Consider the following 15,000-nt stretch of genomic DNA (forward strand, 5'->3'; position numbering starts at 1 on the left):
ATGTTACAGTGTCTGTTAAAAACAATGCTTGAGTTTCAGAAACAGACTTTCATCGTTCAACGCAGTATTTGAATCAGTTCTGAATATGCAGGTCCAGTTCCAGCCCAGCTGATTCTTGAATTCTGCCCCTCAAATCATGATAATGTCAACCTGCAAACTACATCACAGATCCAGACAGAACACTTAAGTAACAAAGGGACTAGCTCCCCCACAGAGAAAGAAATCTGTAACACATGAGTCATTCCGACTCTAAGTCTCGTAACCATCCGCTGCCAGTTGCACGCTGCATCCTGCTCCTTCAGAAAAAAACAGAACATCCATCAGGATACTCATCCTACCAAACGCATGACTCAAACAGCAGAGCCAGCGGCAGCCGAAAGACACACACCGTGCTTAGGAATGATAACATCAAAGAAAGGCATCTGAAGAAGAGCGGGGGAAAAAATATGGCATGTCGATTTCATTCCAAGGTAAGCCCTGCAGAGCCGCAGTAACTCTCTAGCTCCAGATAGTGGGTCGGATGCCACACAACTGAGTAAGCTGTTTCCCCACACGGCGCAGTCCAGTCCAGTCCAGTGCCCCCCCCCCCCCTACGCACAATAAACCATTTCATTTCACCTAGGAGTGGAGGCACAGTGATAAGAGCCTTCATCTGACAGGCAGTTCAATCTTGTTCCATTGCTGGCCCTTTCAAGTTTGCCTAACCCTAACAGCTTCAGAGTAATCAGGCCGTCCCCCTACATGATGAGGGAGCCCTGAACTCGCTCCAAGTGTAAAGCTGCGGGGGCGTCTCTTCGCACACACACACACACACACACACACACACCGGCAGATCACACCACAGCTTCCTGGACAGTAGAGTCGGTGATCTGCACAGACACCCATTCATACATACACACACAGAGAAATGGACACACACACACACACACACACACACACACACACACACACACACACACAGACAGACAGGCAGACGAACACATACGTGCACGCGCACACACACAGACACACACACACACACACACACACAGGGTCAGGGTAGAGTGTGAATGAGTAAAGGGAGACAGGAAAAAGCTGACTCCCTCCCACTGCCTCTCGTCTTCAAAGCAATGGCCTGTCAGGCCAAACACCATTATTAATCTTCCCCATCCCAGAGAGAGATAACAGCTTCCCTGGCTCCCTCTGCAGCGGAAGTCTCACCCGGGATGAAGTGATGTCAAACACCTCTCTGCACTCGGGAGGGGAAGGGCTGCAGCACCCAGATGCCATGATGCAACCGCCTCGCCGCCTGATTTATGCTTTTAGGATTTTGAGGCATTTACACCATTCAGTATTCCTGTAAAATCTTGCCTGAGTGGCGTGCCCTCTCAACAGAGGTGCAAATTAAACGCTGCACTTAAACTGTCATTCCAGGCTGGCTAGCTCCCGTTTCAAGGCAATGCTAGAGGCAGCTCCACTGCTGACAATTCAGAGCATTCACAACTCGGGTGTCTGTTTAGATATGTGACACAAGGATGTCTACTTAAGACTATTTGTGAACAGCCTTCATTTCTGAAACTAACAAAGCTAACTGCTAACTGCTAATTGCTAAGAGGAGGAAGAGAGTTCCCAGTTGTGGCAGCCTGGGCACAGACCACAAGCAGCTGCAAGTACCTGCAGCCCCTGAGAGGAGCGTGCTGAGGCAAAGCTACGCCAAAACAGTAAGGGGAGAAGGAATAACACTCTTAAGTAGTCCACATGCTTTGCCAGTCCTGGCGCCTTCATGCTACGAGGTAGCCCAGTGAAGCTATCACAGCACAATCACAACCCCTTCATGCTAAGAGGTAGCCCAGTGAAGCTATCACAGCACAGTCACAACCCCTTCATGCTAACGGTGGAAACCCATGACACCGTTACGAGCGACGCGATATTCTAATCCCATGCATTTCAACGGGAGCCAATCCATTGTGACGTAGACCACCTTTTTGGGCGACGCGACCGATAAAAGTTGAAAAATGTTGAATCCTATGCAAATGAGGAGCGATTTTTCCCGCAGCGGCCAATCAGAATGTTTGGTGTCGTCTCTGACAGTTTGAAAATGCTATTTCCACACGCTACAACACGCCCACTCAAAGTGATGGAAGCATATTGCGTCGCTGTCATGGGTTTGCACCGTAAGAGGTAGCCCAGTGAAGCTATCACAGCACAGTCACAACCCCTTCATGCTACGAGGTAGCCCAGTGAAGCTATCACAGCACAGTCACAACCCCTTCATGCTACGAGGTAGCCCAGTGAAGCTATCACAGCACAGTCACAACCCCTTCATGCTACGAGGTAGCCCAGTGAAGCTTTCACAGCACAGTCACAACCCCTGCTCTGACGAGCCTCTTAGCAGCCAGCTCTTTTGAAGTCTCTAAGTGCAAGTCTGAAACTGTGTGGGGCATGAGTGGGGAAACACATGCAGACTTATTCATAGTACACACACACATACACACACGCGCACTCACGTACACACGCACACACACACACACACGCACACAGACATACACACACAGGCGTGCACACACACACACACACACACAGATGCACGCGGGTACACACGCGCACGCTCACGCACACACACACACACAGCAGACAGGAGAGTCTGCAGGCAAAGAGTCCTCTTATGCAGACCTCTCACCATCAACCAACATTTTTCCCCCTCCACTTTCCAATTTGTCTATTTCTTTTTCAAATGTACATCCTTTGGAGTTTACAGTATGTGCAATCCAACTTTCTGTTGATATAAAAACAGGTCCCCTGGTCCCTCACACCTGACCCTAGAAGCTTTGTGCAGCGACCCCCAGCAATTTGCCCAACCCTCAACCCTCTACTTAACCTGGCAGGCTCTGTCCCTGCATGAATGGAGCAGCCAGGTTCTCAGCACAGGGATGTGAGCTGATGCCCGGGAGACATTACGCGCGATATGGAATCAGACGCCTCCGCAGTCACCGCTGTTCCCAGAAATGAGTTCCACGCCACGCCAAGCAGGTTTCACATTGTTTTGTATCCTTGGTGCCACATAAATGAACTCTTTAAGCAAGTCCAAACATGTGGTGCAATTTTGAATACAAATAAAAACAACAGTGACGGGTCAGGGAGGGTTCTGCGTGGGCTCGGCATTTCATCAAGATTATGTACTGCCAGTATCTCATAGCAAAAAGTGGCTACCAATACCAGCCCATTCCATACCAGGGAGTGAACCAAAAATCACAGATCTTGTAAAACATGCATGTAAAGTTTGGGGATTGCAAACAAATACATTGAGAAGCTAGATTTTTAGGCTTGGTTTACATCCCACACAGGACCCTTTTTGAATAAAAATAGATTTCAATGTGGACATTCAAGTTAGCGTGTTTTTTTTTGTATTTCCACAATCAATCTTTTAACGGAATCAACCATTTCTTTATCCATCCTTTTCTAACTTTCTTAACTTCTAACATTCCTTTAATGTTACAGTGTTGGGGGTCGCATTTGCAAATATCATTTTCAAACCACTATTAAATGTAAAGCGCAAAAATGCACATTAAAAATACCTACACATGAAAAAGACCTACACATGAAGAAAGAAAGACCTATACCTCAACGTTAAACTGCTAACACATGTTTTGTGTTTGAAGGAAAGCCTTCCTTGAGCACCTCCTCACTGCAGCTGACAAAAAAATCCACAAAGGCAGGAAAAATAAAAACACCCTCCTTCATTTTGACGAAGAGAACATACCCAAGGACTCCCCTCTCTGGAAGCATACCCCACAGTAGAACCACCCAGCAACTGCCCCCCACCCCATCCCCTCTCCACTCGTCCCCCCCCCCCTCCCTCCCCTCCCCTCGCCCCAGCCCAGAGCTTGTGCTGCCGTGAATAAATGCCACATGTTCTGTTTGACTGGAGGTGGAAGTGGGGGGAAAGAAGCCAGGCTTCTCCAGGGTGCAGGCCACAGCACCCGCTTTGTGATCTCCCCTGGAATGCCTCCACCATTTCAGTAGATCATGAAAAGATTCCTCGTCCAAGAACCCCCCCCCCACCATCACTACCCCGAGCTCCCCAGTGCACACATGCACGCACTCACGTGTGCACAAACACAGACAAACACACACACACACACACACACACACACACACACACACACACACACACACACGTTACCCCAAACCCTACTCCCCTCCCAAACAGTGCTATGAATGGCACCTATCAGAGCTCGGCTAAACCCTGCGATTAGGGGGAATTTGCCGAAGGGCCCTTTGTAGTGGAGAAAAATGTCTGCCACAGAGAGGAATGTGGGAATGTGGAAAATTCCTGGCAGGACAAGCAGCCTTTTGTTAGGAGGTTTTCGGGGGGTGTTCTGGAAGGAAAGAAAGGCGCAGACAAATTGGATCTGCTCCGTTTGGGAGCCTCTGCTGTTTGAAGTGAAATCAGTTCCCAGAGTTTCTCAAAGGAGCGAGGAGAAAAAGGGGAGGGGCGCTCGCTGTGCAATAATTCAGGTTTTAGTTTTGCTCCACGCAACTTTCCAGTTGGGAGTTTTCTTTTACGCGCTCTTTCCAGTTGGGAGTTTTCTTTTACGCGGTCTTGAGGGGTTGTTTGGATCTTTATGGGCCAGTCTGTCGATAACTCTGTGCCTTTTAGATGGATGTTTCAGGGATTCACTTTTACACTTTTCTTGGCTAAAGTTCTGCAATTCCTTCAACAAACGAATAAACCTGAAAGCCAAAGGCCTGTCAAAGTCAAGTTTTTGAGTCCTGCATGCGCATACGAAGAAATCGACAAAGTCCGACACACGATAAGCAGCCTTTAATAAGCAGCATCATGTCAATGTTTTGCATTAGGCTGTCCAGCACACCTCCTGCGTTTCTACGGTAACGGCAGAAATACTGTATTGACGCAAACAAAAGTACTTTTTTTTTGACAAATCTGAAAGAATTGCAGCCTGCGAATCTGGAGGGGGCTGGGGGTGGTGGTGGTGGGGGGGGGGGGGGTTGCTGTGCACGTTTTCAGTGTGCACGTACGCTGACAAGACTGTATGTAAGGACTCTGAGCATATTTGGATTATTCAAGCACACAATAAAAGTGATCCATGTTCTGGCATCCAAAATGAGCACATTCTCATATGGTCTTCCTGCATTTCGCACTCCGGGAATGTCAAAAAGCATGGACATGGGGAATCAACAGTACCCCAGCTTGTTTTTCTTTTTGCACATTGTTGGTTGATACAAGCCTCCCGTCCAGAAGGCATCTTTCTATTTGGAGAGAGACCACCACTTTGTTTGCCTGATTGCTTTCCTTTCCTTTCCCTTCTCTGAACTAACAGAAATGTGATGAATGTGAACTTGATCTTTCCACACATTAATCACGGTCGTTAACTGTGGCAAATTGACAGGCCTCATGTAAGTGTGTCCCTGTGTGCGTTTGGGGAAGGGGGAAGAAAGGCCCCAGCTTCTATTTCCCCCTCTGCAAGGCGGTATGAAATTGAACACAAACCTCGAGTGTGTTTCTACATATCTGGGATGACCCTGTTTCCCTCCGATGTCATTTTTCTTGAGGGCAAAAAAAAAAAAAGTTCACAGTCTAGAATTCCTCAGCATGTTCATGGAATTTGTAGGCTATTTTTAAAACATATGTTTAAAAATACGACCATTTAAAAATAGTCTGTGATACGTTGTGATATATTTTAGAGGTATTTTATTTTTTACTTTACGTTTACGTCTAAATAAACGTCCACAGCACACCTTCATGCTATGGGTGAGGGGAGAGGAGTGGAGAGGAAAGGATCTGGTGCTGAAAGTCAGAAAGAGAGAGAGAGAGAGAGAGAGAGAGAGAGAGAGAGAGAGAAAGAGAGAGCCCTTTCTGTGGCAGCCTTGTCTCACCTTCAACAGGAAATAGGCACTGAGCATGTGGAACCAGGGCAGGATAAAGGCCTTGGGTTGTATGGAGGCCTAACCATCAATAACATGTGTCACATACCTTTCCCCGCTTTACAAACACTCTCCCTCTCCGTCTCTCTCCCTTTCCCTCTCTCTCTCGCTCCCTCCCTCTCTCTCCCGCTCCCTCTCTCTCTCCCTCTCGCTCTCTCCCTCTCTCTCTCCCGCTCCCTCTCTCTCTCCCTCTCGCTCTCTCTCCCGCTCTCTCTCCCCCCCTCTCTCTCTCTCTCTCCCCCCTCTCTCTCTCTCTCTCCTCTCTTTCCTCTGCTCCTCTCTCTATCTTCCTCGTGTACAAGTACACAGATCATATGTCATACCAAAACATTTAAAAACACCACAACTACATGTTAGTATGTTAGTAACTAGAATGTTAGTATTGATGTCTGTGTAATAACCTTTGCTCTTAGTGGGAGAAATGGAAAACAGACAGAAATGACAAAACAGTTGCTATTTATTTTTAAGCGACAGTTTTTGTTTTGTTTTCTCTCTCCCTCTCTTTCCAAACACGAGAGCCTGTTTTACCCAGGTCAACACAGGGGTGAGAGGTGCTTTCTCTCTCTCTCTCTCTCTCTCTGTCTCGCTCTCTGTCTCTCTCTCTCTCTCTCTCTCTCTCTCTCTCTCTGTCTCTCTCGCTCTCTCTCACTCTCTCGCTCTCTCTCACTCTCTCTCTTTCTGTCTCCTGCTTTCTCTTTCTCTCCTGCGGGTCTGAACTCCATTGCCTTTTACATCCTCATCTCCGGAGCACCTACCGGGACTGCTGTTTTAGTCTCTGGCTCAGAGTGAAATGATTAAAGCGCTTCCAGAGGCTGCAGCAGGAAAGGGAGGGAGGGAGGGAGGGGGGCGGCGAGAGGGAGAGAGGGAAGGGAAGGGAGGGGGCAGGCATGAGAGGGGAGAGGAGGGGGGTGGGGCTCCAGAGGTCACTAGTGGAAATCCGTTGAGGTGGTCCCAGCAAACTCCTGGTGTGTGTGGAGTCCCGGCCTGAACACACGCCCCTGTTGGCAGGAATTCAGACTCTCGGGCCAGAGTCGGAGGGATAGACTGTGTGTGTGTGTGTGTGTGCGTGTGTGTGTGTGTGTTTGAGAGAGAGAAAGAGAGAGAGGAGGGGGGAAGCAGGGGGAAGGGCTGAAAATGCAGGGAATGAGGCAGAGCTGTCCAGCCTCCTATCTCACAGCCAGCCAGGGAGGGACAAGACTCTGCTCCAAGCCACAAAATAAACCCAGCCCGAGGGTTACAACATACCTCAGCTCCCAGCAACCCCACTCTCCATCTCGCCCACGTTGGTGCAGTGATCACTAATAAAAATAGAGAACGTTGGAGCTCGTTGTAACATTCCAGGAAAAATGTCTAGTAAAGAAAACAACTTAGAAAGCAAAGCCCAGTAGGAGACCACTCTACGCAGAGGCAGTGAAAACCAACAATTATCTTAGTAATGAGACAGACAGGATTTACTATAGTCACCTGGGATTTTTCCTCAGTTGTTTGTAAACAAAATGACCAATCCACTTGCACCTCTGCAGTATTGGCGCCTCCATCTGTCTCCACTCCAGGGCAGTGGAGGATCACAACTAACTGCCCTGCCCCCAATTTGTGGGCATCAGTAAATACAGTGAAGAGCATCCAGCCAGGGCATCCAGCACACACACAGTGATTCACGCTCTGACAAACAGGCTGCGCGAGGAACTCTCCTGGCTTGGGGAACTGCAGCCCTGTAAGCCCAGGAGGCCAAGTTCAATATTTTGCCAGTGAAGCACGCTGAGACTATAAAAAGGTTTCGACCCTGAATTCCCATCACGGGATCCTCCTACCACCTTACAAACACACACATTTCCACAAAAAGAGAAATAAGAGAGACAGAAAGAGAGAGAGAGAGAGAGAGAGAGAGAGAGAGAGAGAGAGAGAGAGAGAGGCAGGACGAGGGAGAGAGGGGGAAGGGGGGAAATGGGCAGAAAGAAAATTAAAAAAGAAAGAAAGAAAGAAAGAAAGTAGGAAGGAAAAAAAAAAAAGTACCATTTCACACTTTGGCAGTGGCAGAGGGGTTTCCGAGCCTCCCCAGCCCATTTCCCCACTGTTGGATGACCCCCAATCGCAAGGCTTATTCGCCCCACTGCCAGATCCCCCCCTACCCCCTACCCCCCACCCCTCCCTCCTGTTTGCCCGTGCTCTGAATCCACTCCTCTCCACCTGTCAACAGTGTCTGTCGCCCGGCCAAGAGCAGCAGCAGCAGCAGCAGCAGCGGCGGCAGCAGCGGCGCGGCGCGCGAGACGAGATGAGACGAGATGAGACTAGATGAGATGAGATGCGTTTCCTCTCTGCCTCTCCGACGCCCACCCGCGCCTCCTCTCTCATTCATCAACTCACTTCCTCTCCGCCTGAGTCAGACGCGCAGTAGTAGGGGTCCGGGCTGTGTTTCTTGGTTGTTTATGTGTTTGTTTATGTGACATTTCATTGACTGCATATAGAAGCTGTGGTTGGGAGGTATTGCGCGGTGCACAGGGGTGTCCGGTTAATGGTGTGTGTGTGTGTGTGTGGGGGGGGGTCTGCTGCACTGAGAAGCAGCTGGGCAGCTCAAGGCCAACTGGTCTGGTTTTTGTCCAACGAATGTAACTGAGAAGCCGACCACGGGAAATGGAAAAAGCCACCTAAGAAGTCAGAGAAGACTGTGTTGATTTTTTTTTTCTTCTTCTTCTTCTTCTTCTTCTTCTTCTTCTCCCACCACTCTCATCAGACAAAAGACATTCAACACATAACGGGAGACTCTCTGTTGACCGGTTGGCTTATAAGAATCAGCAAGTACTTACGTGGTGCAACACAGATACCATCTATGCAAAGACGCCATGAGAAAATAAACAGATATCTCCAACTTGATAATAAACTTTTCCAAAGTTCACAACCACTGAGGAAGCCAGATTTTGACTGGGTCTAGGGGGAAGAAAGTGTGTCCCTCTCTCGTACCCTTACACACACACACATTCACACTCTATAATTGTATGGCTACCAACCCCATAAAACTCAGTGGACACCAGCCAGTTGGCAGCTGAGGTGCTGCACATCCCCGCCCGGGCCAACAGAGAAGCCTGTCTGTGGGAGTCCTTCATCAGTACACCTGTGCAGAGTGGGGCATACAGGAGAGAACCGCCATGACTGCGGTCAGGGAGGGCCTTCTCTGGAAACCAACACCAGTTGCCTAACCTACCGCAGCTCCAAAGGATACAGGCACCGAGGATTCATTAGTAAACATCTCTCTGTAATGTCATCCTTTATGCAGCCAAAGCTACATGATGCCGTCTGTTACCATGTGATATATTCAGAGAACCTGGAGAGCAGGATGATTTTCTTTCTTTCTTTTTTCAATCTTCTTTTATCCTCATTATGCCAAAACAAAGCTCATCAGGGTGATCAGGGGACACAGCCGAGAGGTCCTGCACCATCCTTCAAGGGTTTATTTGGTGCTAATGTCTGGCTGGCTATAAGTTGACAATCAATGACTTCATCTTCCGCTGAAGAGTAATGAAACAACAGTTGCCTGTTATACAGCTCAACAGTATGCAGTATGAGGCATTCTGGCCACTAAGGCTTCCTCGTCTGTTTATGGGGTGTGCTGACAACATGATAACAGACACCTGCCAGCCAATCAGAATTTTCAATATCAGTATTTTCCCCTCAACTATCCAGGATATTGCATTTTTTTTTTATTTTGCACATTCAGCCAAGATTTCCTGCAATAGCAATTGCGTCTTTCTCTTATTACACAAAATGCAGTCACTTTTGGCTCAAGAATCACACCAAACCCTTGCTATCATCAGAGACATGAGACCTGTGAACAGATCAGACTTGAGTTATGCAATGGTAAAGACAGAATGGACTAATAAAGTGTAGTACCTTCTGTCTTACGCATAACTATATATCTCATAATGCTGTTCTACAAACTACACCTTTCAAATCAAATCAAATCAAATCATTCAAAAGTAAATAAATAAACATGTTTGCGTCTGATCACCTTTCAACATTTCTCGGGACTTCCGCTACAGTGACTCAACGAAAAGGATTTCTGCTACAGTGACTCAACGAAAAGAATGGAGCTGCCAATCTTCCATGGCCAGGGCCATTCATTCATTTCATCCAGGATGTGTTTCACATTAGAAACAGTTGCGGAGATGCTTATTACTGACCCCAGATCAGTGAGAAGCATGGTGAGGTATGCAGTGCAGAGGACTGTTCCCAACTCTGCATATTGCCGTTGGAACCACAGACCACTAACGCCCAAACTTAAACTTCTAAGGTGCCGTATTAGAAGAAGCATGAGGCAGGGGGGCATTGACTGAGTTTAGTCATGGTGTCCTCTGAGACTGCCTGGAACCAGGAGACTGGCCGGAAGACTACCGGGAAGGATTTTGGTGAAGACAAATCACATCAGATGCTGATCAGTCGTCATTCAAGTAACACATGTTGGTCAGGGGAAATCATTTTCACATAATTCAATTCGTAGTTCTTAGTGTTATTAGTTCGACCAATCACATTGTGGTCATCAACCGCTTCTTTGATCGGTTCAGTTGAATGGACCATGCTGGTTCCATTGTGGCCCGGCATGTGACTTAGAGATCCAAAATAGCTCCGGCCTTTATTGGACCTTTCAAAACGAACGTAGAAAATGTAATTATGTCTGACTTTTCATTCCACACAAAACAAAGGGGGGGAAGCCCGGATGGGAGCGAGTGAGCGAGTAAAGAGGGAGTTTTTGGTGAACACCAAACAGAGCTTTGAGCCACTTACAGATTTTCCATCTAGACGCTCAAGACCGCTGGCGGGGCTCCACAGACCAACACTCTCTGAGTTCCCGCGGGTCAGGTATGGTTAGACACTTCTTTCTTTCCCTGCCGGTGGCCACAGCCACCTTCTTCTATTAACCATTTGAGGGTGGGGGGGTTGGGGGTGGGGGGGGGGGGGGGGGGGGGCAAGGCGAAGGAAAACATTCCAATGGCCCCTTGTAGCCAAAAAGGATATGCTATAATTAGTTCCAGGAGGGCGAGCGGTAGCTGAATGAAGAAAGCTGACTTGTTTATCCAGGGCTGGAACATCCAGGCCCCTGACAAGTCCACCCTGTATGCCTGGAGCAGCCATGTGGCTAGGGAGACCTCAGGGCCATGCCAATTCATCTGTGACACACTAAAGCTACCAAACAGATCATAACCCGGCCTTTCAAAGCCACACAAAGTGGCCCATACATGAGGACGGGCCGTGGAAAGACACGCTCGCTCAGTCCATTCATAAAAAAATGAAACAAAGTCAGTCCTCTGCCCATGGCCGCCCTCTGTGAGCTAATGGCCAGTGCAGTGAGCCTGTCATGGCCTGGGAGAAACAGTGCACACCCACAATTGCAAGCCCTGTTCTGTTTAGGTGAGCAGGATTTCCTAATGAGGATCCCCCTCATCCTCCAGGCGGGCGGGGGGGGGGGGGGGGGGGGGGGGTCACATTTCTCTTAGCCACTCTTTGAGCTGCACGTTCCCCCGCGATTCATTGACTCAGTTACCGCTTCACAAGGGTCATTTTGGATGAACGGATTTTGTTCTGAAGTTCAGCAAATCAACGCACCCGTCGTCCTGTAATATGTTACCATTCCACGGCATTCGTAGCATTCTCGCAGAGGGTTCTGCCTAGGGAAAGTTATAAGACCAAACTTTTGCCCTCTCAGAGCCCTAGTTAACCTTAGATCCACAGTGCTGCAACCTGGGAGTCAACCAAAAGAGTCAATCAATATGGTCTTTACGAAACCTACATTAAGTCTCAGGATCCTGCGTGTGTCCCTGTCTAAAGAGCACATTTTATTGAGAAACATGGGGGTAGATCCACATGACCATGGTAGAGAGAGAGAGAGAGAGAGAGAGAGAGAGAGAGGGGACAGAGAGAGAGAGAGAGAGAGGGAGAGAGAGAGAGAGAGAGAGAGCGTTGGAGATAGAGAGCGCTTACAGCAGTCTGTTTGCTATGTGCTTTACAGTCCCACGGACAGCGTGCCAGGGGCTGGAGTGTGTGGGCGCCTGGGAGTGTGTGGGCGATGTGGTGCGTAGGTGTGTGTACCTGCAGGAGACAGACACCATCAAAGGGCTGCCGAGCGTCACCGGGCACCGGTACAAAGGAAACGCTGCAATAATCTGAACTCCTTTATCAGTTCAGTCCAAGGGTCCAGTGGCTCCATATAGCATGCTAAAGCAGGGTCCAGTGGCTCCATATAGCATGCTAAAGCAGGGTTCAGTGGCTCCATATAGCATGCTAAAGCAGGGTTCAGTGGCTCCATATAGCATGCTAAAGCAGGGTTCAGTGGCTCCATATAGCATGCTAAAGCAGGGTTCAGTGGCTCCATATAGCATGCTAAAGCAGGGTTCAGTGGCTCCATATAGCATGCTAAAGCAGGGTCCAGTGGCTCCATATAGCATGCTAAAGCAGGGTCCAGTGGCTCCATATAGCATGCTAAAGCAGGGTTCAGTGGCTCCATATAGCATGCTAAAGCAGGGTTCAGTGGCTCCATATAGCATGCTAAAGCAGGGTTCAGTGGCTCCATATAGCATGCTAAAGCAGGGCCTTTTCAGGAAAAAATGAACAGAACGCTAGATCATGTTGGAAGACTTTGCTGAATTGAGGTTGCAAACTTCAGTCTGTGTCTGTTTTACGGAGTGGATTATTCACATCCACTTAGCATTCCAGCGCCACAGAGTCATCAGGATGTATGCCGTGCCTTTGATGAGCAACACAGGGCTCATGCACACTGGCACCACGCAAGGAAATTATGAATGGAGCAAACTGGCCTGCACTTCATTCACAGAAGACAGAACGGAGAGCTGGAGCAAAGATGACGGGCTGAGACGACTAATGAGAGAGGTCCTTATGAGAGATGTACTCACACAGTGCTAGAACATTCTTTCGACTTCAAATAGATTAAGTCTGGAAGAATTTTGTCATGAGTTCTAGTGGTCTTTTCACCTTGACTTAATGGCTACATTTTTATGTTGCTACATGTGTATTTAATATATTTAATGAAATGCTCTGAATAACTGCATTGTACCATTCCCTCTGTATCTGAATGGTTGATGGCCAGATTGAATCACCGTGAATGACAGATCACTATGATTTACACCCTAAATCCCCACAATCACCTCTAGTCCCACACACACACACACACACATACAAATACTCACACACACCCAGTGTACGCACACCTGTCAAAGTGAGCAGAAGCTCTGTGACTTTTGTTCATTTGAAGGTAAGAGGAATCCATATGGATGTGAGCTTCACATGTCAGAGAGAGTTCAGGCTCCCACTATATTACAGCTGTGCTCATGGTGGCAATTTTAACAGCCCGGAGCTTTCCGTCCGCCAATGAATCAAGTATGTCACTTATGACCTGATAAACACTGAGAACTTCAAGCTGCCCGAGGATTATTTAAGTATTCCTGTGGTCATTGTGGAGTATAAACATTTTCTTTAGCTGATAACGCAAACATTTGCCCAATCTCCTTAAACATACATAGACAAGAAGCTAACAGTGAAACGAAGTAGGAAGTGGGCTCGTGTGCAAAGAATATAATTAACAGAAATGATAGCACTTTGAATTTCGTTTGTGGTAACACACTTCTCATTTACACAGAGAGAAATGAACTGGCACACATTCATTCACAAAGTGAAGTGCTGCCCGAAAGAGGAACAAATATGCCTCACAGTACCTCTTATGTATAGGAAGCATACTTGCATACTTAATGGTGTCACTATGTGCGCGCATGGTCTCTTATGTGAGGACATACTGAGTGAAAAAGAAGGAAAGAAATCATTAAAGGTGTACTCACCCATTTCCTGGGTCGGCCTCTGGGTCTCTTCTCACCTGTGGCCTCGGCTTTCTGTAAACGGATCAAAAGTCAACACTGATCAATATACAGCCCCTCTTTTGTGTGACACCCTGAGTCTAGGCAAGGACAATAAGCCCCCCCATTCTACACTGAGGGAGGAGTCATATTGCACCAGTGGAATTTTATGCCATTCAAGTGCAAATGAGTACGGCACAATCAGCATGCCCAGCGGACCGATGAGGACCAAGATAGACAGTTCTGGGATCAGTGTCCCATGGCTTGGGGTCTTTGGGAAGCCCAGCCACCACTGCTCATTTATCTGTCTAGGGCGGCCATGTCTTTACTTCGCACTCCTACCTGGTGCACCCTGATGTGACGTTCGTGACTTTCTTAGAAAGGCCTACATGAGGTAGTCTGAGACACAGTACACCTTGAGAAAAACGCCACTCTTTCAATTTGACACCTGAGCAAAACTGGGAGATTTGACAGTTTGTTGGGAGGAGAACAGCCAAGCCCTGTGGGCAGATATGAGCCCGGGACTCTAAGAAGCAGCTCAGCCGGCACAGTAAAAGACGATTAACATGACAAGACGCATCTCAATAATTCATTAGATATTAAGTGCTCTTCTGGCTAAGGGTGGCGTGAGGTATGGGAACAGTGAAACCCTGCCCAAACTGCTAAAACCCTGATAAATTTTGCAAATGAACCACAAAGGGAGTACACAATGGTCAGGTCAGTGCTCTACAGTTCCTCTTAATATGCTGGATTCTATCAAATCCTGAAAAACTCACACCACTGCCGAGTGCAAAGTCACATCTGCAGTCTCTGATAGGCCAGTGGCATAAAGCAGGCTGGTGGCTGTAATTGTTTTTGGAACATGTGCGTGTCCATAATAGCCTAAACCTTCAGCTACAACTGACAGTTAAACAATCACACTGAAAGCTAATATGTGTTGACCTTTCTATCAGACCGCTTCGACAACAGTCTGTAGAGGTAATGCACATTTAGTGCATTCCATCCCATGGTGTGCTTGCAGACAGACACAAGAGATACCCTCAGAGCTTTTTTTAAACTCCCATCTCCTAACAAAGGAAAGACAGAGAGGGCGAGGGAGGGAGAGAGAGAGAGAGAGAGAGAGAGAGAGACATGGGCAGAGACAGAAAAAAAAAGCGAGCGAGTGAGAGAAAGAAAGGAGAGATGTGTGCGTTGTCTGATGTGTTCTGCCCTGTGCGGCCCT

General features: G+C 47.9%; 1 protein-coding gene across 1 annotated transcript in view; it reads right to left on the reverse strand.

The window, feature by feature from the left end:
- Positions 1-15,000, reverse strand: part of hmga2 (high mobility group AT-hook 2) — a 33,631-nt gene that overhangs the window by 11,985 nt on the left and 6,646 nt on the right. Inside the window, exon 3 of the mRNA XM_031583228.2 lies at positions 13,764-13,814. Coding sequence (XP_031439088.1) covers positions 13,764-13,814 — 51 coding nt within the window. The remainder of the gene's footprint in view (positions 1-13,763; positions 13,815-15,000) is intronic.

The sequence above is a fragment of the Clupea harengus genome, chromosome 16 (assembly GCF_900700415.2).
Source record: "Clupea harengus chromosome 16, Ch_v2.0.2, whole genome shotgun sequence".
Classification (NCBI taxonomy): Eukaryota; Metazoa; Chordata; class Actinopteri; order Clupeiformes; family Clupeidae; genus Clupea; species Clupea harengus.